The 24,393-nt window shown below is 42.5% G+C and overlaps 1 protein-coding gene across 3 annotated transcripts in view; it reads left to right on the top strand.

Moving 5' to 3' along the window:
* The window catches only part of TULP4 (TUB like protein 4), a 194,453-nt gene that overhangs the window by 110,391 nt on the left and 59,669 nt on the right, over positions 1-24,393 (top strand). For all 3 annotated transcript variants that reach the window (XM_046669524.1, XM_046669523.1, XM_046669521.1), the window contains 2 exons: positions 1,226-1,354; positions 8,172-8,333. In XM_046669524.1, coding sequence (XP_046525480.1) covers positions 1,226-1,354; positions 8,172-8,333 — 291 coding nt within the window. The remainder of the gene's footprint in view (positions 1-1,225; positions 1,355-8,171; positions 8,334-24,393) is intronic.

The following is a 24,393-nucleotide window of genomic DNA, read 5'->3' as shown; positions in this document are numbered from 1 at the left end:
GGACAGTCCGTCCTTGGCCTTGTTTGCTATTTGGGAATGTAAGTTAGAGGTTGGCACCCATTTACACCAGGGCCACATGTTTGGTTTATTAGACACAATGTCTTGGGAGGAGAAGGGGGTTCAGATCTTTCTTAGGAATAGCAGGCGTGTCCTTGCTGGTTAATGATGTCCTCGTTTGACTGACACACATCAGTATATATCCGGTGTCCGTGGACGCTGTGACTCCCAGCTGCGCTTTCAGCTTCCCAAGAGCGGGGCCTCGTCTTCTCTAGCGCCCTGTTGGTCACTTAGGATCACGCAGCAGGAACCAAGTAGGTACCAGCTGGATGTCTGCCTGAGCGAATTCACTCGTCACGGTCCCACATGGGCCAGTCAGGCGACGCTCGGGGACCATTCACGACAGCAAATGCGGGTTGTTGGTTTGTGGCTCATGGGCTGCGGGACCGCTTCATGGCGGCCTGTCCTTCAGGTGTTCCTGGGCTCTGTGAGGGCTGCCTGGGTATTTACCTGATTCCACAAACCACCTACTGGAGGGTCCACCTTTTAGACGGGGGACTGATAGGTGAGAAAGATGAAAATGATTTGTCCAGCTCCCGAACTTTTCAAGTTTCAGTTCTAGTTCTTATGCTCACAAACTCTGATGCTTGTAATTTCTTCATATTTCTTCTGTAATAAATCCTAAACAACTTAGATATTTCAACTGCACGTTTTTTCCAGATTGGCCATAGTTAGAGGCTGAACTGTTCAGAAATGAGATAGTTCAGGAAAGGTGGAGAAAATTTCAGTTCGGGAGGAAAACGAAGTCAAATAGGCCCCACGCTTTCCTCTTTCTGTTCTAAATAATTAATACACTGATTCAAATACACAGTGATTTTGTGGACGTCGTTTTCGCTCCACACAGGACTGTCGGCTGAGGGGTCCTTGCCCTGTGAGAGGCAGGGCTGGGTCCAGACAGACTCTGGGCACTCTCTGTTTTCATAGTGATGGGCGTTTTCATGCCAAAGTGTTGTGTGTGCTCAGGTGTGAGCTGTTTGTCACGATGCCATGTCACGGGGGTCTGGTTCCCTGTGTGGTGTGCCCTGTCCTCTCCTCTGATCCCCATGTCCTCCCCCAGTCGTTTCCTTTGATCACACCGTCTCTTGAGTGCTGCGGGCTGAGCTCTTCGTAGCCATGGTCCTGTCCCTGTTCCTTCCCCGTGGTAACCATCTTCCCGGTTGCTTTCTAGGTTGTGCTGGTGAGGTGGAATGAGCCATACCAGAAGCTGGCCACGTGTGACGCAGACGGAGGCATATTTGTGTGGATTCAGTACGAAGGGAGGTGGTCTGTGGAGCTGGTCAACGACCGAGGGGCTCAGGTGAGTGGGCCGGAACCCCTTCCAGCGCGAGATTGCTGGAGAGAGAATGCAGACCCCATTTCCAGGGCAGGTGAACGCTCTCCCCAGACATAGGTAGACTAGAAGCGAACACAGCTAGAGAAAGATCCTACTTCTTTCTCTTCAACCGTGCCGCTGTTGTGTGAGCTCGCCAAGTTTTAAGCTTTAATTAAATCTGTGAAATCATTTTTCTGCCATTCAGTGTTGTGGTGACATGCTCGGTTCGGATCCCCTCAAGTGCCTCTGTCATGTCACTCTTTGCTCCCGTTTGAGAGGTGTTTTCCCCATGTGTAATCCTCATAGTTCTGTCACAGGGAGCCAGCCCCACATGGCTGTTTCTCACAACCCGCTCACCAAGCTGAGTTTTTAACACTCTCTTCTATCAGGTTTCAATTAGCGTGGCCACCTGTTGTCACCCTCAGCTCTTCCTTTCTGAAGGATTTGTCTTCGCTCTGAGGAAGACGCCTGCTCTGGGGGCTCCCTGCTGAGCTGGGCTGTTTTTGAAACTGCTCTGCGGATTCTTCTGGCTTGTGGTGCTGCTCTCGCTCTCCTCCCAGGTGAGGACGGGCTGCAGGGACCTCCTCTTCTCACATGTTTAAGGACATATGTCCCATGCCGGGGATTTGACAGAACTCTGCCTTCAGAACCGAGTCCTCAGGGGACCTTTATTGCTGAGGGGTTTCTTAGCCTGTTTTCACTCCCCAGCGATGGTTTCCCTGTGCCTGCCTTTCTATGCATTTCTAAGGAAATGGATCTCATCCTCTTTTCTCCCATCTGTTTCTTAAATAAGCTGTAAGCTTCCCAAGTTTGAAAGATGCAAACCAGTGAAGTGACATAAAATTACAAGGAATGAAGATAATTGTTACCTGCCATCGAGTCGGCTCTGACTCCTGGCGTCCCTGTGAATGAGTGAGTGATGTTCACAATGTCCTGTCCTCAGCAGCTCACTCCGCTCCTGTAGACTGGGCCCGTGGCTTCCTTATGGAGTCAGTCTATCTCCTATTTGCTCTTCCTCTTTTCCTGTTGCCTTCTGCTTTTCCCAGCATTATTGTCTTTTCCTAAGAATCCTACCTTCTCCTGATGAGCCCAAATTAGGACAGCCTCAGTTGTATCACTTTTGCCTCCAGCAATAGTTCAGGCTTCGTTTGCTCTAGGACCCACCTGTTCGTCCCTCTGGTAGTCCAGGGCGTCTGTGGAGCTCTCCTCCAACGTCATACTTGAAATGAATCAATTATTTTCCTGTCAGCCTTCTTCACCGTCTGGCTTTCTTGCCCGTGCGTAGTCATTGGGAACACGAGGGTGTGGGTCATCTTGGCCTTGGTCTCTAAGACACTTCCTTACACTTGATGAGCTTTCCCAATTCTTTCCTTGCTGCCCTTTGGAGTCTCAGTCTTCTCTTGGTTTCTTGGCAGCCGAATCCATTTAAATCGGCGACTGAACCATTATTAGCAGTTACTGCTAGGCTGAGGGTCTTTGTTAGATGTCATCACAGAAGACAGACCTACCTCTGGTTGAAAACAGAACGTTCTTTTTTGTGAGCTCGTTGGTCTGGTAGCATAAATGTAATAATTCTGACTGACTGCACGGCCTCACGGTTTCCCTGTACCTCCGTGGAGCAGAAAAGGCAGAGGAAGAGCCTGCTCACCAGCCTCCTGGTCACAGAGCCGCAGACGTGGAAGTCTCCACGGCCCTGAGAAGTTCCTGGTTCTTGGAGGATGGACGTTGTGGTCACAAGCATGGCGCTGGAGTCAACCACACAGGCCAGGAGTCTCACTCCGTGACTCTTGGTAGGAGATGTGTGACTTCTCTGTGCCTCCACTTCCTCATCCCTAACATAGGGACTCTCATGGTCCCTGCCTCCGAGGGTCACTCGGAGGATTAAATAAAATTAAATCTGGAGAGTGCACACGATAGCTGTTGCCGCGTGTTCTTAGAGTGCCTGTGGTATTATGAGGTACTGCTGCCTCAGAGCCCCGACCGCGGAGCATACGTGCCCTTGAGTAGTAGCCATAATGTCATCCCCAAAGAACAGCTTCAGGCTTCGAGGCAGCAGCTCCAGTGGAGACTTCTCTGCATTCACCCATAAAGGTCGCCAAAGTGCCCTGATTCTCCCGTCCGCAGAGTGTGGCCTTCTTGCCCGGGGAGGCCCAGGGATCGGGTGAGACGTGTCTTCAGACTTTGGGCAGCGGGAGATCTTGAAAGCATTGCTCGGAGAAAGACAGTGACGGGAGCTAGGACAGAAGCTCACTCAGTGCTTGGCTTTTTCGTGTGTCTTCTCTTGTCTCCCCAGCAGCCCTGTTTGGAAGATGTTGTTATTCCCAGTTAATGAAAGACAAAACCCAGGTCAGGAAGGTTGAGTAACTTGCCCAAGGAAGTCCTAGGTGGTAGAGCCAGAATCTGGAGCCAGGTTTGAGTCCAAAATGCTCTACCACACTGTCTTATTCCCAGATGAGACACTGTTTTCTCTTTGAGCCGAAATGCATGTGCTCGTGGTGTATCCTAAAGAGCTAAGACTTCATCACCTTCAGAGGGCCCAGCCCCACAGCCAAGAGGAGCTGCCACCACACCCTTTTCCCCTGGCAGCAGCCTCTCTGAGGAGGAAACCTTCTGTCACCTCCGTGTAACAACTGTGTGGTCTCCACCACCGCCCTGTCCCTCAGCTTTTCTTTTCAATGAGAGTTGGCACAAAAAAGCATGTTAGAAACAAGAAAGGGAAGATGAATTCAGACCTGGAAGTGAATGAGCTTACATGGACTGTAGGACATCTGGAAGCACCTGGAATCTCACGAATGCCTGTGCCTGGCAGGGTGAGCCAAAGTAATCGCTGTATCTTGTGATCTGATCCAGGTTTTCCTATAATTTTGCTGTTTGGAGCAATTACTCTGCAAACCTCAGAACCCACCCAGCAGTTGTCATCATTAAATGCTTGCATTTTGGGGAGGTTTGGTTGCTTTTAATTGTGTTGGAGTCAGATCCTCCTGAGTAAAACAGCATCAGGTACTGGTGAGGGGTCGCTCGTCCTAGGAGTGGTGGCTCTGTGCACCTGAAACGGTATCTGGTGGGAGGAGGGGCAGTTCGTGGCTTGGAGGAGGAGCATCCTTGAAATCTGCTCAGAGAAAAATCACACTCTTTAGAAGAAATGACAGGTAATCCTTGTGATGTAGCATGCCTTTCATGTCGCAGAGTAATCAAGCATTTGGCAAAAGCTAAGTGATGCTTTAACAATTTCTTTTTCAGGAAATGATTATGCGTCTGGAACGGCGCATGCGTTACTTTACGGTAATCACCAGGGACGGCTGTGCCCGGCACGGGCTGACGTTCCATAGTCTGATGGGAAGCTTCCCGGGCAGTGGGCCTCCAGGCTGCTGCTCAGCCACAGTTACCCCGTGTGCGCGGACGCTCCCAGTGAAGCAGGAGCCCTGCAGCCTCTGCTGGGCGAGACAGCCATAAGGGGCTCTTTGCTGATCCTCCTTACAGCTTGCATCGTCTGTTCCCCTGTTTCTGTTTTTCCAGTTGTGATGCAGTCTTGTCACTCTATGCTGACCTAATTTAATAAACCCAATTAGTTCATGTCAAAATCCTCTGTTATCATTTTTTGTGACTGTAAGATTGGTGGAGTCCCAGAGAAGCTTCTCCTCACTGGTTGTATGGTTTAGCCTTCTCCTAAGATGTTTTTCCTTTTAATACAAATAGTTTCCAAGATAAATGAGTTAAAATGCATGTAAATAAGTAACGTTATCTTTGCAAAATGAAAGGACTTTTAAATTTTATTGTAGAATTGTGTCATCTCTAAAAAGTGTTTTGAGTTCTGAAGAAAAACTGGAGAGTGTAATTGGTTGAAACATAAAGTCAGTGAAACCACAGTTCTGAGTTTACCTAAGCAAACAGCTCCTTGCGGTGACCTCGGACCAGCTGTTTGAGGGCTACCCCAGGATAGCTCCATGAGACAGCGCCATGCCATTGTCGTGATGGGGACATGCCGATCGCTCAGCATAAACCCAGCCCCTGCTGGGAGAACAGCAAAAAGTTCATGTCCTTTGGTATTTGTTCTTTTATTTTATTATTATCTGAAATGTGATATATCTAGTAATGTCACAAGTTTTAAAGTTGAACATTTCCAAGTGTAAGCAACCTAAAACAATTTTATGAATGAAAAGTTGGGCATAACTATAAAGTAGAAATTACAAGGTAATGAATGGTTATTAAAAGATACCTAGATAATTCAATGGGGACAAAGAATAGTCCTTTTTTTAATATTGAGATATAGTTGGCATAAAGCATTAATTAGTTTCAGGTGTACAACATAACAGTTTGATATTTTTATATATTGCGAAATGATTACCACACTAAGTCTAGTTAACATCCAGAGAGTACTCTTTTTGAGAGATGGTGCTGGAAAAAGTGAATATCAATTTTTATTTTTAAAAAATTAAAAGAAGAACCTTGATTCTTACCTTACACCCTGCACAAAAATTAACTCTAAATGAATCATAGGCATAAATATAAAAGCTAAACTTCTGGAAACCTTGGGTTTGCACCCTTGGGTTAGGTAAAGATTCTTTAGATTGGACAGAAAAAGTACAAACCATGAAAGAAAAAAAATTAATATTAGACTTCATCAAAATTTAAAATTTTTACTCTTTGAAAGATACCATTAAGGAAATGAAAAGACAAGCCACAGAGTGGGAGAAATTATTTGCAGCACACATATCTGATAAAGGATAGTATCTAGAATTTTTACAATACAATAAGAAGGTCAAAAATTCATATATGTCAATTATATATGGGTGTATATATATACATCTATATTATGTATAGGTATATAATAAATGAATATGAATGGATATGTGAATAGATGTATATGGCAAGGGATTTGAACAGACATGTCTCCAAAGATGATGTGTAGATGATCGATAAGCACATGAAATGATGCTCCACATATTAGTCGTTGGGGAAATGCAAATGAAAAGCACAATGTCATACCACTGTATATCTGCTAAAGTAGCTAAAATAAAAATGTGAAATGATCACTTGACAACACCAAGTGTTGGTGAGGTGTGGCCCTACTATACCTCATACGCTGCTGATGGGAGTATAAGATGGCATAACCACTCTGGAAAAGAGTTTGGTAATTTCTTATGCAGGTAAACATATACTTACCCTATGACCCAGCAATTAATTCTGCTCCAGGCATTCACTCAAGAGAAATGAAACCATGTGCTTACAAAAAGTCTTGCACATGAATGTCTATAACACTTTTCTAGTAGCCAAATACTGGAAACAACCCAAATGCCCAGCAATTTGGGTAGGTAAATAAATATTGCTCTATTTATACAATGCAGTATTACTCATCTATAAAAAGGAATGAGCTACAGCTGCACACAAGCATTCAGAATACTCTCAAAACCGTTATACTGAGTAAAAGCAGCCATACACAAAAATGAACACACTATGTGGTTCCATTCACGTGAAATTCTAGAATAAGCAACTAGTGAGAGAAATTAGACCACTCGTTGCCTCCAACCAAGGATGATGGTAGGGTTGACTGCCAAGGAGAACTTTATTTTATTGTATGTAAATCGTACCTCAATAAAGTTGATTTTTAAAGACTAATAAATACTACCAGCAACTACTTGCCCAACAATTTTGGAAACTTATGTGAAATGGACAAATTCCTAAAAAGAAATAATTTAATAGAACTGACTCAGGAAGAAATAAAAAACTTCAAAGCTTGACTGGTATTAAAACTGTTAAATAAATTGAAGCAATGGTTAAAAATCTTCCCACAAAAAAAATACAGAGCCAGACGGTTTTACAGGCATGTTGTACCGAACTTTTCAGCAACAGGTCATCCCAGTTTATATAGATTCTTCCAGGCAGTGGGAAAAGAGGGACCGCTCTTCGACTCGTTTTGAGAGGTCACTGTAAAACCCTGGTAAGTCCAGACAAAGACATTACAAAGAAGGAAATCACAAGTTTCATTCATGAATTCGGTCAAGATGTAGAAATTCTAAACATATTAGCAAGTCAACTTCAACTGTGTGTATAGAAGGTAGTGCTTCACCTCCAAGCTGGGCTTCTAGGTGTGCGAGGATAGTGCAACACTGGGAACCTATGGAAGTAGCTCACTGCAATCCTAGGTTCAAAGAGAAAGAATATGTGGTGATTTGAATAAATGCATTTGATAAAACTCAACACCCGAGTATAAGTAATGTTTTCCAGTTAAAATTTGTTTTCCATTTTGATTGAGGGAATCTTGTTAACAAGACTGAGAAAGGTGTGTAATCAGAAACTGAGAGCCTTACTATTTTGATAAGTGACTAAGAGACACTAATGGACAGTCTGTTGTTCGCCGGTAAGCGGGAGGCCTGGAACAGGGGCTGAAAGCAAGGGCGCAGGAGCCGCACAACCTGGGTCACTGGCTCTGCCGCTCCCCAGCTGTGTGTGACCGTGGATAAGCTACGTGTGCCCCGTGTCTGTTTTCCCTGTAAAATGGGCATGATAATACCTCCCCCAGACCAGGCTTAATCAATTGACATGTGTGAGGCACTTGGCGCCACACTGACACAAGCTTTTCAGTAATGTCTTTTATAGTATCTATTATTATTATAATGCATATATGTTATATATATTTTATAATACGTTATCTGTATAATTATATTTTTATATATATTATTTTCTCCAAGGCCATCTCGATCTCAGCCAAAGGTTCATAAGTTAATGACCCTACCTAGTCTTTGATAAAGTTGCTTTCCCTTTCAGATGACAGATTGACCCCTTTTGTCTGTGTCTCTCAAAGGTGAGTGACTTCACGTGGAGCCACGATGGGACTCAAGCGCTCATTTCGTATCGCGATGGGTTTGTCCTGGTCGGTTCTGTCAGTGGACAAAGACATTGGTCCTCTGAGATCAACTTGGAAAGTCAGATCACGTGTGGCATATGGACTCCTGATGACCAACAGGTAAAGCCTCCTGAATGTGGGTGTGGAGTGTTAGACCTGTGTGGGCTGAGGAGGAAGTGAGTGAAATACTATCACTGGGAAGAAGGGTGGGGGAGGGGCAGCTGGCTCCACAGCCTCTTAAAGAATCACAAAGAACAGTGAACGTGTCCAGGTAAAAATCAAAACAAAAGTTTTAAATAAACCAAAGATTGGAGAAATAATAGTTTCCACCAATATGGTAAACGCTGAGTTAATATTTTAATTCTAGAAAATAATTCATACAAATTTACTTTTAAATCTACATAAATGGCAATTGAGAATTGGATAAGAGACATAAATAATTCACAGAAGAAGTTCAACTAGTCAATAATCACAGGGAGGAAAAGTATGCATTCCCAGGGGAAAATGCACAATAGCATAGTGAAGGTATATTTTCACTTTTTAGCAAAAAATAGCAATAAAATGAGACAGGTGATTTACTGACTATTGATAAGAGTTCAGTCAAATAAACAGTCTCCTTCATGGCTGGTAATAGTGTGTATTATTAGACCTCTGGGAACGCAATTTGGCAGAGTATGTCAGAAGTCTTACAAATTATCATCCACTTTGACCTGGTAATGTTCTTTAGGAATTTCTCTAAAAGAAACAGAAGAAAATAAAAGTTGTAGTCATTAAAGCATTATTTATGATAGTAAAAATTTGGCAACAGCCTACTTGGCTGAAAATAGGAGAATGGTTAAGTAAACTGCGGTGTAACCACTTAGAGGATTACATAGTCACTCAGTAAGTCACACATGGTGGTTATGAAGGTGATGGGATAATCTGGAAGAGCCCTTACGTTAAGGAAAAAATCAGGATACGAAATGGCATTTGTGGTGTGATTACCGCATCCTCCAGCACCCAAAAGAAACCCGTCCACGTCGTAAAAGAACTGGGAGGAGATGAACCAGAACCCCACCGGCAGGCTGCTTTTATTGAACCAGAACCCCACTGGCAGGCTGCCTTTATGGTGCTGAGCCTCTGGGTCATTTCTAAAACATAATTTCAAAATTTTCTTTAATGTGCCTGTTTTACTTTCATCATAAAATGATACTTAATAACCTGGTAAAATTATATATTGATAATTCATTTTTTAAATATAAGGATTGACTAGTTAAAACCTTTATAAATGTAATCTTGTGTTTTCCAAGTACGGCAAAATCTATAAAATGCCAGAACATTTCATACCAGAGATTTCGGTTTAATATTGGTAAAAGCAGGCGATATAATATGAAACTGTAACTTTTATTTTTGAACCTTTTTTTTTACTGAATTGCTTTCTTCTAGTCACTATTTATTTTATGTTTCCAATTTTTTCAAGTACGAATGGCCAGTATCTTATATCTTTCTTCTCAAAATTAGTATTATGAGAATTACAGAAAGATCGTCTCCGCTCCGAATGGCTTCCCTCGCCCTCCGCCTCAGGTCTCTCGTTAGCCAGTAGCGTGTGCGGGTGTCTGTATGAATCACTTAGGTTGGCTTAGGAGAGCGCTTTGTTTTTGTCGGTTTTTACTGCCCCTAGAGTCTGCTCAGAGAAGCGTGCCGCAGGCCCTTCAGTGACCTTGCTCAGGCATTTAACCTCTCTCTGCATCAGTTTCCTCCTCTGTGACAAGGGGTGTGAATTATTTCCTGCCTCATCCCCAGGGCTTTTTGATGATCAAATGAGGGAACAGATGTGAAAGCACTTAAGAACTCGTACCTGGAAGTCTTGCCTTCACATTCTCCCCTCGCCTAGCATGATGGAACCCGTAGGCTCATGTCACCGTCCCCCTGATGAGCTTTGCCAGCCAATGTCCCCAGCAGACAGCACACCTGAAGTGTGACAGGCATGGGACCTAGAGATGCTGGGGATACAGTGAGTAAAATGTGGCACCTGCCTGAGTTCTGTATTTAGGGCTAATGGGTAGGATTTTGGTCAAGGAAAGCGCTCCACTGCCTTGGCAAAAGGTTGCAGCCTAACTGAAGCAGTGAGGCTCCTTGGCAGGGTTTAACGCAGAGAAGAGATGTATGGGATGCTCCGTCGGTCGTGTTTGAACGGAGACATGGAGAGATAATGTTCCTTCCTCCATCTCTGTCACTCTTTCTTATCTCGTGCTTGGTTTGAAAGTTATTAATGAGAAAAGCATGTGAAGACAGCCTGATGTTTGTAATACCGTGCCCCGGCTCTTACTCTGGGAGTCGATGTGTGCAGCATCGGTGTGGACGGCAGGAGGCCAACTGCATCCTTCCCGTCTCCCGGGAGGCCCCCGCCCTTGATGCAGAGTCAAACAGCCTCCGGGACGAAACCGCCTCCACCTCCAGAGACAGTTCTGATCATAATGGGCTTTCAGGCTGCTTCCTGTGAACTTTTAAAAATAGAAGCAGTACTGTCTTACAAGCAGTGAGTTTGCAGTCTCGCTATTTTTCTGTCATATGTTTTCTTCATTCTAGAGTGCTGATTTATGTACCCTTTGGGGGATTATAAACTACTTTGAGTGTCCGATGGAAATTGGGAAGCCTTTCCCTGGAAAAATGTGCACAGTACATACATGGTTACATATATCACTTTGCATGGAATTTTGGGAGCTCGTAGGCTCCCTCCATAGATTCTCCCCCTTCAAATCCTGATCTAGATAGTTTAGAGGTGACATTTGGGGTAATTGTCCCCAACTTTCTGTTATGCACACATTCAAATGTTACAGAAAAGTTGAAAGAATTTACCCTCCTTAAATTTGGCAGCTAACGTTTTGCCATATTTGGGAGCTCTCTCTCCCTCTTCCCCTGCCTGGCTCCCTCCCTCCCTCTCTCTCCACGCACACATTTTTTGGTAGAAGTATTTTTGAAAGTAAGTTGTAGACATCATGGCGCATCACTTCTAGATGTTTCAAGATGCATGTCCTAAGAAGAAGGTCATTCTCCTCCATTATCCCAACTAAGAAGTGAGCAGTGATGGTATCTGGTATCCAGGCTGTCTTTATATTTCCTTAATTGTTACAGGAACATGTTTTATACACTTTTTTTTCTTTCTTTTGATATTTGGAACCAGGATCCAATTTAGCTCCTGTACAGCAATTGGTCGTTATGTTTTTAGTCTAGAACATTTTCCTCTTTTTCTTGTTTTAATGATGCTGCCTTTCTGACGAGCTCAGTGTGGTTACCTTGCAGAGTGTTGCCTGCTCTGGATCTGTGACTGTTCACACAGAGCATCATTGAACTTTTTCTCCCAGCCCCTGTATTTCCTCTGCGCTGGAAATTAGGTCTAGATTAGAGTTGGATTAAACAGTTTGGGTAAAGAGTGTTTTATAGGCGACATCATATCATTCTTACTGAACCGCATTAAAAGGTATATGATATCATGTTATCCAACTCTCAGGGTTGCTGAGTTTGATGGAACTTTGTAAAGCAAAATTATTTTTCATGGCATGTTTTTAATTCCATCTACACTTATGGCTCATTTTTTCAAGTGATGTGTTTCATTTCGGGCTGAAATGTGTCTTCCGTTAAATTGCGAGAAGGGACTCTGATCCTCCCTGGAGGGTGTAGAGTAGATGAGGACTCGGACCTGGTCTGCTCAGGTTGCCGCCACGGAATCTTGCTTAGTTCTTAAATAAGTAGGGGGGCTTGAACAACAGACGTTTATTTCTGCCAGTTTTGGAGGCTGGAAGTTCACGATCAGGTGTTGGCAGCTTCGGTTTCTCTTGAGGCCACTTCTTGCTGTGTCCTCACGTGTCCTCTCCTCTCTGCCCTCGTCCCAAGTGTCTCTTCCCCTTCACATGAGGACACCAATCCTACTGGTTTAGGGCCCTACCCTTATGGCCTTATTCAACTTTAATCACCTCTCTACAGGCCCTGTCTCCAAATACAGTCCCAGGAGGGGTTAGCGCTTCAACACGGGAATGTTGAGGGGAACACAAACATTCAGGCCATAACAGCCTCATGAAAAATACTCTGAAGAGTGGAAAATTCACAGAAGAGACAGTGATATAAACTCAGCTTGATAAACTTGGCATTTATTTATAAATAGAACAATGTTTGTAAGGCTTGGGAGGAAGACCAAATTATATAAAATTATGTAAGTAGAAGATGTCAAAGAAATAAATATAAATATGACTGGAAAAAACTATCTGTGGGTCCTGAGTTGATCAAGGGTAATGCAGCAGGAGGCTTTGCGATTCCTCGGAAACGCCCAGCACCCCAGCACGCGGTGCAGGAAGAGAAGGCTGGGTTCCCTCCGCGTTCCCCAGGCCTGGGAGAGAGAGTACCGGGCCTCCCGATGGAGGAAAGCGCTTTGAGACATACACGTTCACAAATAGCCGTCCAGCGTGCTTTGCGTCTTAGCGTGGTGTCAGTTCACTCTGACAGCATTTCAGCTGGAGAAGGCTGTTGAGAACTGGAGGTGCGTTTCCGTCAGGGAAGGGAGAGATGCCAGCACATGCTCCGTGTGTGTCTAAGCAGGAGCCCGGCTCTTCTGGGGGGACCATGAGCAGCTGGTAGCTGTCCACGGAGGACAGGACACAAGGAAAAAGCCTCAGACTCACATCTGTATGGGTCCGGTTCAAGGAGGACTTCGTGGTTACTGTTCTCAGCAAAAGAGCCGCCCGCACCAGTACAGGAAGAAGACTCTCCCTGGTCCCCCACTTCCGGGGAGAAGCCAAGAAGGGGGCTCCCAGGAACTTTCCTCTGCAGGGGAACAGGAGTGCTGCTTCTCAGGCTGGTAGCTGGCTCCCTTCTCTACCATAGCTCCTGCGACGTGGCACACACATAGTTGGGTGCATGAACCATTTTGGCTTCATTTTGAGGGGATCACAAGGCACTGAAGCCATGTGTGCATGAGGGAGGTTAGCGATCCCCATTCTCACACACAGTACGGCCCCGGATTAAACTTTGATGTGTTTCCTCCAGGCATCTGCAGCTTCCGCTCCAAGTCGGTGGTCCCCTCCATGGACTTCAGTCCTTGCCACTTGGCCTTCCTTACCATTCACCCCAGTTTGTACTCAGGCTGACCTGTCTCTCTCCCCGGGCCCTCGGAGCCCTTGGAGCATCTTCTCTCTGGCTCTTGCCAGAATCTTGGGGTGGTTTCTTCCACAGCATATCAGCTCCCACCTGTGCATCATGGACTCCCCAGGCTCTGGGCTGTGCTCATCCCTCCCTCTAGTCCTTCACACCGAGTGCTGGCTGCCCAGAGACCATCAACCCAGACCTGCTTAGATCCCACGTGGTCTAAACTTCCCTTGTCGGTCTTCGTCCCTGGCCGCCTCCTCTATTGCAGATCACTTATGCCAAAAACTGGGAATTATACTTGACTTTCCCTCTTCCTTATCTTCCCCCTCCACTTAGTCACCAAGTCCTGTTGATTCCACTGCCTAAATATCTTCGTATCAGGGAGTATTTATATTTGAAAGTTAAAGATGATTATGCTCAGACTAGCTTAAATGAAAGTATTCATGATTTCACCTACCTAGAATTCTGGAGCAGGGCTGGTTAGTTTGGTGACTCGCACTTTCTTCCCATCTCTCCTCTTCAATGCCATTCCCTGGCTGGCGCCTTCTGCCGTGTTCAGTGGCTGCTTCTGGCGCACCAGGCTCCCTCTTTCTTGGCTCCTGTCCAGTGAGGGAGTGAGTGGCTCTTCGCATCTTGGAAGTTATTCAGAGAGTTCCCTTTGCCAACAGCAGAGGCTTGCAAACTGTGTTCGGCATGGAGTTTTATGGCGCTGCCTTCCTGGGGCGGGGGATGGAGTGGGGTTCAGGGAGGAGGGGGCCAAGAACGCCCAGGCCAGCTCCCAGGGCAGCTCCACTTCTGTCTGTTTCAGATGTGACACTGGGATTGTGTCTTAGATTTTCTTTTGAGGGAAGGTCTCCAAGATAAACTCTTAACATACGAGGCCTTACATCGTCCGGTTCCCAACTTCCTTTGCTACTTAATTTTTGGGTTTTTGCATCTGCCAGTACTGGTGTGGAGGCTTTCATTAGTTGAGGCTGGCTGGATTTAGGTATTTGTTGTTTTTTCATTTTTTAGGCTAAGTAGTTATCCCTCCTTTAGAAAGCAGCTCAAATGGGGGTCGCAGTATCTGGATTCTTCTTTGTACACAAATCCAACAATGGTTTCTAAATGTGAATCACTGTTGGTTTAATCTTCATCCATGGTATGGAAATCCACCTTAGTGAGAATTATTAGATATTAGGATACCCTACCAAGAAAATCCGTGAGATTTCCTCGGAGAAGAGACTTTGCAAGATTACATGTCCCTGTTTCCTGGCACGGCGTCCCTGTGCTACTGCCTGAGACAGCAGGATGGGATGATGGCGTCCTCACAGAACGCCCGGCCTAAGATGTTTTTTCATCTTTCTTCCTATGTCAAAGCTGGCCCTCTCTTTCCCTCTCTCCATCTCTGCTCTACTCTACAGTAATGAGAATCTGTATTATGAGCCAACAGACTTTTCTGTGTAAATATTCTGCAATTTTCCTCTTTACCCAGTGTGTCTGTGACGTATATTCATGATGAACGTCTAGAATTACGGTTAGGAAGTTTAGAGCCACAAGAAGGAGACTTTAAGGCTCATTTCCTTTAATGAGGACACGAGTCAGTATTTAGAAAAAAATCATAAAGGCAAATGCTTGTTCTTCATAAATTTTGGAAGTGCTGATAATTAACTAGTCCGTAGAGTTTATGCAGGCGATGAAAGATACAAACTGTGATTAAATTGTGCAGTAGAGGATGTCGTATGATGATGGCGAACTTAGAAGCTGTATCAGGAGTACAGACCTATACAATAGAGCAGAGCAAAGCAGAGCTGTAAAAGCTGATTTTCTTCTAGAAACTATTTATAGTTGCAATCCTACAAGTAAAAACCATTTCAGTAGATATATATTATGCTTGACCTTCAATTATAATAAATAACCAGTGGTTTCTCCTTTGGAATGTACTGTTAGGAAAAAAATATTTGTCATGTAGTTGGAATATTTAAACATTTGCTACAGAAGTTAATAGTCCTAATGAAGTACAGGTATACTTCACTTTATATAGTCGATTTAAAATATAGGTGAATTGAGTTTTTGTAATTATAATTATATTTTAAATAGCCCCATAAGAGTATCTTCTCTGTTTAAAAGAATATTCTGTAGAAATTGCCCTTGTTTAGAATGTAGTTGTTTGGTGCAGAAAAAAAGATTTCTTCACCTAATACCTCTTTTTGCTAAATGTCCACACTTTAGTTTTCCGTGAGTAGAGCTAATGTTTGTTTATAAATACTAACACTAGTTTTTGAAAGAGAAGGTCTTAAATACTTAAGTAGACCTTTTTTTTTTTTTTTCTTGAGGAAGGTTGACCCTGAGCTAACATCTGTTGCCAGCCAATCTTCCTCTGTTTTGCTGGGAAAGATTGACCCTGAGCTAACATCTATTGCCAGTCTTCCTCTATTTTGTATGTGAGCCACCACCACAGCATGGCCACTGATGAATGCTGAAGGTCTGTGCCCGGGCACTCCAACGTGGGCTGCCAAAGTGGAGTGCACCAAACTTAACCACTAGGTCACTGGGGCTGGCCCTGAATAGACCTAATATTTTCTTAGGCGCCTTAAACCATAATTTTGAATAAGGTAGGAATAGTCTGGATTGGCACATACTAAGTAACTGTTGCTTTTTTTCATGTCTTGGCACATGCAGACGTAAGTGGGGTGACATCTCTTTATAGCCTCCATACTTGTATTTTCTTGTTTTATGTTTTTTAACCTAGAAAGAGGGGAGGTTTATTCTCACTGTTTTTGGCTACAAAGGGTAGGTCCCAAGCCTCTTCTCACCAAGTGAGAGGAGCTTTTTCACAAAATGTGATCTGATTTTCTCCCTCCTCATCTGATGTCTGGTGTCTGCTGGTGTGATCGCTGATCCTGAGTCACCAGTGTTGATACACCTTTAGACCTGTTGGTGTCGTGGTGGGGACAACAACAAGAAAAATCACTCAAAGTACCCATTGTGCCTCTGTGACATCTGTGAAATGAAAGCCGTTTTTATGGACATAGTTTGCAAAAAATATGTCCTTAATTTCCCATTTGGAGTGGAGTGGTCAGGACTTGAGTAGTTAGTGTAGCAGGATTGTTAGTGGGGATATTTCAGCGCAGGACTTTTAAAGGTTCTATTTGTCCTTTTTCTCCCAAAGCCCCCCAGTACATAGTTGTATATTTTAGTTGTGGGTCCTTCTAGTTGTGGCATGGGGGACGCCGCCTCAATGTGGCCTGACGAGTGGTGCTATGTCCGCGCCCAGGATTCGAACCGGCAAAGCCTTGGGCCACGGAAGCAGAATGCACGAACTTAACCACTCAGCCACAGGGCTGGCCCCAGGATTTTTAATTCATTTAGTTCAAATAATTTTTTTAAATTTTTAAGTCATTACTATACAGTATCTTTTCAGAGATATTGATGAAAAACCAACTGTCATAGATACTCATATGCACTTAAAGTTTTAATACATTAGTCAATTGAAAAGAATAATTAATTATTTACATTTTAAATATAAGTACTAAAGTAGAACTCAAGGAGATTTGCTAACTCCTCTTTTTATAATTTGCTAATTATAAAAAAATTGAGTAACATAGCAAAAATAAATAGAAGAACCCATACATATCTCCACATTTGCTTTTTTTATCTCTTCATGTTTCTTCTTTGCTGTATTTAAAGCAAATCCCCGATGGCGTGTCCTTTCACCCAGACATCCTTCAGGATAAATCTCTTCAAAATGTGGCGTTTCTTTCCATAACCACAGTGCCATTATCACACGGCTTCTTTTCTTACTTTGTAGAAGGTTCTTGTCAGGTTACAGTAGGTAATTTGTCTGAGCCTTGGATCAACCCCTGGCTTTACAGGAGGTCCTCTGTGGCATCAGGGGGGATGGGTGTTCATCCTGAAGCTTTTCTTGGGCTTGTGCTGTAAGATAGGAAATGATTTATATAGGAGACTTTTAAAAAGCAGTCTAACTCTTTGCTTTCTCAGCTAAAAATGTGATGTTCATACCGCAGTTTTGTAAGTGAAAAGTAATTTACTGATGTTTGACATGGTGGAAATGCCTACAACATGGATGAGGCCCATTCTTTGATAGAAAAAAAAATCAAACTTAACAAAACCGAAATAAAGACAGTCACAATTTATTGTTTGCAAGGAGTTTCTTATTCACTATAAGAATGCATTTTGGGGCCAGCCTGGTGGTGCAGCGGTTAAGTTCGCACGTTCTGCTTTGGTGGCCTGGGGTTCACCAGTGCAGATCCTGGGTGCGGACCTACACACCGCTTGTCAAGCCATGCTGTGGCAGGCATCCCACATATAAAGTAGAGGAAGATGGACATAGATGGTAGCTCAGGGCCAGTCTTCCTCAGCAAAAAGAGGATTGGCAGCAGATGTTAGCTCAGGGCTAATCTTCCTCAAAAGACAAAAAAAAAAAAAAACGTGTTTCCCTCTGTTGGCCCTTTAAGTGCTGGCTTTGGGACTCAGCTGACAGTCCCCTCTTCCCCCAGCTAATCTCACCTCCTTCGGTGAGCCTGCACCTGGTCCTTTAAGGGAGTACTTACAGGTGCTGTGTAGGTTTTCGAGTCCCTGGAAAGACTTGAAAGCCATTGTCCTCAACACAACGAAAAGAGAACGTGGAAATCACTCTCATACAAGCTCTTGTACTCATTCATTATTATTTTTTAACCCACAAACTCACTACAGTAACCCCTCAGTGGTCCCTTCTTATGCTGGAGACCCTCAATGGTGAGTGAACTGTGAGTGGGTTAAGGGACCTATGGAATAGAGCTCCTGCCTAGTGGCTCGTGGCGACACTACTTTAAAGTGAGGTTTAACCTAAACTGATGGAAAGAGTGATTCTCTTCCCTCCGTCCCCATTCGATTTCCCCACGGCTTTTTAGTAGTGTGTGGACTGCGAAAGGGAAGCCTGTCTTTATTTAAGCCCTGAACTGAACATATATAGGAATGATTCTTGCCAAAATAGGCAAGGAGGATGTAAGTAACAATTAAGGAAAATTATGGAAAGATACTTGGGAAAGCAAGTCAGGAGATGACCTCCCACCCTTCATACCTACCTTTATACAATTGTTGATATTGTTTAGGCTTTTTTCCCCCCAATTTTTATTTTCTGTGTATTCTGGAACTTCTGTTGAGCTCTTCATAGAAGAGAGCAGATTTCTTTAGCAAAAACAGGTGCAGCTACTGTGTTTGTACTTTCTTTTATTTTCTTTTGTTGATGTTGTTTTGGTTGACTGAGAGTGGCAATTAAGACATTTAAAAATTAAATTACTCTTTCTTATCTCTGGACTCAGATCATTGATGAATCACTATATAGAACACTCAGTTTAGATGAATTATAAAATATGCTAAATAAAAATACCTTTCTTGAAATTTATGTTTAACAATTTAGTTTAAGAAGGAAAAATGGGAGACAGTTATTTGTATACACTGGCTGTTATTACATACACCTTCCAAAGAGTGTGTTGTGCAGGGGTGAACCTCAGCCAGATGGTGGAATAGAAAGCCGTGGACCTTCCTTTCCATAACAACGTCCCAAATCAACCTTTGTGAGAAATCCAGAAACTAGCTGAGAGGCTCCTGCACCCCAGGTGAATGTGAAACCAGCCACATCAGAGCTGGTAGGAAAATTTGAGATACCCTCTTGCCATAATCACTACCTCTGGCAAAGCACCGTATGATTGGGAGAAAATCCCCAGTTCCCAGACTCTCCCTGGGAATAGAAGGAAAGAACTGGACAATACATCCAACATTCTGATTTTTTCTAGGTGTGTCCGGAGGCCCTAGCTTCCGTCTCACCTGTCTCAGAGGGCTGGTAGGATGCCTGGGGGTCACTCAGAACAAATCGGGTGGTTGGAACTAGCATGGGGTAGCACTTAGCACAGCTCCTCTCCTCAGCCCAAAGCAAAGTGAGCTGGTAAAAACCTCAGATCCGGGCTTCTCCTTGGGGAGGGAAAGAGTTTGACCGTATCCAATGTTCCCAGTTTTATGGGGGCTGCTGAGGGACTGGCTCTGTCTTGGAGCACTGACAGGACCCAGCATATTCTAGACACCTGGGGGTTATTAAGAACAAAGACAGTGGTTCAGACTAGCACATTGGTTTGAGAGGCCTCCAGAATCTCTGAACAGGATGATTGGCGAGAGGCTTCTAGTATACAAGGTTAGTCCATGAAGACTGGGAGAGGTGGCTGTTTTGTCTAATGCACAGACACCAACCCAGAGAGTCAAGGAAAATGAAGAAACAAGGAAATATGTCCCAAACAAAGGACATGATAAGTCTCCAGATTCTGACCCCAATGAAATGGAGATTATATGATTTACCTGACAGAGAATTCAAAATAACAATCATAAAGTGCTCAACAAAATCAGGAGAATAATGCATGAACAAAGTGAGAATTTCAACACAGAGACAGAAAATGTTTTTTAAAAATCAGAAATTATGAGGTGAAGAATATAATAACTGAAATGAAAAATTCACTAGAGGATTTCAGCATCAGATTAGATCAAGCAGAAAAAAGAAGCAGTGAACTTGAAGATAGGTCATTGGAAATTATACAGTCAGAGGAGCACAAAGAAAACAGTGAGGGGCCAGCCCCACGGCCAACTGGTTAGGTTCACATGCTCTGCTTTGGCGGCCCAGGGTTTCGCCAGTTCAGATCCTGGGCGCAGACCTAGCACCACTCGTCGAGCCATGCTGAAGTGACATCCCACATAGCAGAGCCGGAAGGACCTACAACTAAAACATACAACTATGTTCTGGGGGGCTTTGGGGAGAAGAAGAAAAAACAAAAAGAAGATTGATAATAGATGTTAGTGCAGATGCTAATATTTAAAAAAAGAAGAAAATTGCACAAAAATAATTTTTTTAAAAAAAAGAAAAAGTGAGATAGAATGAAGAAAGCTTAAAGGACTTGTAGGACACCATCACATGGGCCAATATATGCATTATGGGAATCCCAGAAGGAGAAGAGAGAGAAAGAAAGGGGCAGAAAGCTTATTCAAAGAAATAATGGCCAAAAACTTCCCAAATCTGGGAAGAAAGTGGACATCCAGATCCACAAATCCCAATGGAGCCCAAATAAGATGAACTAAAAAAAAAATCCACACCAAGATACATAATAATCAAACTGTCAAAGACAAAGATAGTTTTTTTCTTTTTTGATGAAGAAGATTAGCCCTGAGCTAACATCTCTTGCTAGTCTTCCTCTTTTTGCTTGGGAAGGATTGTTGCTGAACTAGCATCTGTGCCAGTCTTACTCTATTTTGTGGAATACCACCATAGGCTGGCTTGATAAGCGGTGCACAGGTCTGCACCCGGCATCTGAACCCATGAATCCCCGGCTGCCAAGGTGCAGTGTGCTAACTTTGCCACTAGGCCACTGAGCTGGCCCCAAGACAGTTTTAAAAGCAGCAGGAAAAAGTGACTTGTCTCATACAAAGGAACCCATAAGACTATCAGCAGATTTCTCAGCAGAAACCTTGCAGCCCAGAAGGGGGTGTGATGATATATTCAAAGTGCTAAATGAAAAACCGCCAACCACGAATGCTGTACCTGGGAAAACTGTCCTTCAAAGTGAAGGAGAGAGAAAGGCTTTCCCAGACACACAAAAGTTGTTCTCACACACACATCACCACTAGACCTGCCTTAACAAAAAGTGCGAAAAGGAGTTCTTCAAGTTGAAGTGAAAGGATGCTATAATTCATGATCACCAAGGCATGGAAACAGCCCAAGTGTCCATGAGTGGATGAATGGATAAAGAACTTGCGATGTATGTATACAAAGGACCATTATTCTGCCATTAAAAATGAGGAAAACCTACCATTTGCAACAACATCGATGACCTTGAGGGCATTATGCTAAGTGAAATAAGTCAGACAGAGAAAGACAAATAGTATGTGGTCTCACTTATATGTGTAATCTAAACGAAACTCAGAAAGAGAGATTAGACTTGTAGTTACCAGAGGTGCGGAGTGAGGGCAGGGAAAATTAGAGGAAGGTGGTCAAAGGATACAAACCTCCAGTTCGAGGTAAATAGGTAATTAGGGATGTAATGTGCAGCATGATGACTATAGGGAACTCTCCTCTATGATACGTAGGGAAAGCTGGTAAGAGAGTTAATTCTAAGAGTTCTTATCATGTGCAGAAAGTTTTTCCTTTTTTCTTTGTATTGTATCTGTATGAGATTATGGATGTTAGCTGAACCTATTGTGGTAATCATTTTACAATATATGTAAGTCAAACTACCATGCTCTATGCCTTAAATTTATGCAGTGATATATGTCAGTTATTTCTCAGTAAAACTAGGGGGGAAAATGAAAGAATGCTAAACCATCATATGAAAGCTATGAAAATAGAATACTCACTGATAAAGATAAATATATAGACAGATGCAGCATACTTTTTTCTTGTAATAATGATAGGTAAGTCACTTTTAATTCTCTTATAAAAGTTAAAATCAAGAATATTAAAAATAAGTTTAAAAATATGTTAATGGATGCACAATATAAAAAGATAAATTGTGACATCAGTAACAAAGCGTCAGTGGGAAGAAGTAAAAGTTTTGTATGCAACTGTGAAGTTAAGTTGTTATGAGTTTAAAGTAGATGCTATAGCTATAAGTTGTTTTATGTAAGCTCCGTGGCAACCACAAAGAAAATACCTGTAGAAGATACACAAAAAAGACAGGAATCAAACCATAGACTACAAAACATCAATGAAACACAAAGGAAGACGGCAAGAAAGGCAAAGAGGGACAAATGAGCTACAAGACTTACAGAAACAATTGACAAAATGACAATAGGAAGTCCTTTCCTATCAATAATACTTTAAATATAAATGAATTAAACCCCCCAGTCAAAAGACACAGAGTAGCTGAATGGATTAAAAAAAAGACCCAAGACCGAACTATATATTGCGTACAAGAGATTCACTTTCGATTTAAGATCATATATAAACTGACAGTGAAAGGATAGGAAAAGATATTGAATGCCAATGATAACCAAACGAGATCAAAACTGACTATATTTATGTCAGACAAAAGACACTTTAAGTCAGAAACCGTCGGAAGAAACAAAGAATACCAGTTAGATACCGGTCAAATAGTCAATTCACTGTGAAGATAACAATTATAAATATATATATGCACGCAACATCAGAGCACCTAAATATATAAAACACTAAATATATAATGCTAACGTTGACAGAACTGAAGGCAGAAATAGACAGCAACACAGTAATGGTAGGAGACTTCAATAAGCCACTTTCCGTAATGGGTAGAACGTCCAGATGGAACATCCCTAAAGAAAACATGGACTTTAACTCCTCTGTAAACCAAATGGACCCAAGAGGTCTGTATGGAACGTTCCACCCAACAGAAGCAGAATATACATTCTTCTCAAGTGCACAAGGAAAATTCTCCAGGATGGATCACATGCTGGGTCGCAAAGCAAGTCTTAACAAATTTTAAAAGATTGGAATCATATCAAGTATCATTTTCAATCACAATGAAATACAACTAGCAATGAATAGCAGAAGGAATACTGGAAAACCCACAAATATGTGGAAATTGAAGAATCCACTCTTGAGTAACCAGAAGGTAAAAAAGAAATCAAAAGGGGAATTAGAAAATACCTTGAGACAAATGAAAACTAAAACACAACATACCAGAACTTACAGGATGGAGCAAAACAGTACTAAGAGAAGAGTTTATAGCAATAAATACCTATAATAAGAGAAAAAAGATCTCAAACGATCCAACGTTACAACTCAAGGAACTATAGAAAAACTTAGCCCAAAGTTAGCAGAAGGAAGGAAATAATAAAGATTAGAGGAGAAAGAAAACAAAATGGAAAATAGGAAAAAAAATCAACAAAACTAAGAGTGAGTTTTTTGAAAAGATCAACAAAATTGATGAAACTTCAGCTAGACTAACAAAGAAAAAGAGAAATGACCCAAATAAAATCAGAAATGAAAGAGGAGATGTTGTAACTGATGTCACAAATAAAAATGATCATTAGAGACTGCTATAAATAGTTATATGTCAACAAATTGGATAACATAGCAGAAATGGGTAAATTTCTAGAAACATACAACCTACTGAGACTGAGTCATGAAGAAATAGAAAATCTGAGCAGACCATAACTAGGAGGGAGATTGAAGCAGTAATCAAAAAGTTCCCAACAAAGAAAAGTCCAGGACAGATGGCTTCACTAGTGAATCTGCCAAACATTTAAAGAATTAACACCATTCCTTCTCAGTCTCTTCCAGAAACTTGAGGAGGAGGGAACACTTCCAAATTCATTTTATGAGGCCAGCATTAACCTGATACCAAAGCCAAAGACACTATAAGAAAAAAATTACAGACCTGCGTCCGTGATGAACATAGGTACAAAAATCCTCAAATACAGTCATGCCACATAACATTTAGCTCAATGACGGACTGCATATATGACAATGGTCCCCTAAGGTTATTATCCCTTTAAGATGATGGAGCTGAAAAATTCCTATTGCCTAGTGATGCCGTTGCTGTCGTATTGTCAGCGCATCACTCATGTGTTTATGGTGATGCTGGTGTAAACAAACCTCGAGTTCTTCAGGCAGATTCCAGAAGAAGGCATTGTTATCACAGGAGATGACAACCCCGTGTGTGTTATTGCCCCTGAAGACCTTCCAGTGGGTCAAGATGTGGAGGTGGAAGACAGTGATATTGATGATCCTGACCCTGTGTAGGCCTAGGCTAATGTATATGTTTGTGGCTTAGTACTTAACAAAAAAGTTTAAAAAGTAAAAAGAAAAATAAAATTTTTAAAAAATAGGAAAAGGCCTATAAAATAAGGATGTAAAGAGAGAAAAATTTTTTTTACAGCTGTATATTGTGTTTTAAGCTAAGTCTTATTACAAAAGAGTCAAAAAGTTAAAAAAATGTAAAAGTTTATAAAGTAAGTAAAAAAGTTACGGTACACAGACCCACAACTAAAATATACAACTATATACTGGGGGGATTCGGGGAGAAAAAAGCAGAAAAAAAAAAGATTGGCAACGGTTGTTAGCTCA

The sequence above is a fragment of the Equus quagga genome, chromosome 8 (genome assembly GCF_021613505.1).
Source record: "Equus quagga isolate Etosha38 chromosome 8, UCLA_HA_Equagga_1.0, whole genome shotgun sequence".
NCBI classification, from domain to species: Eukaryota; Metazoa; Chordata; class Mammalia; order Perissodactyla; family Equidae; genus Equus; species Equus quagga.
Note: the sequence above shows the minus strand (reverse complement) of the source record. Positions and strands in the feature narration are given on the sequence as shown.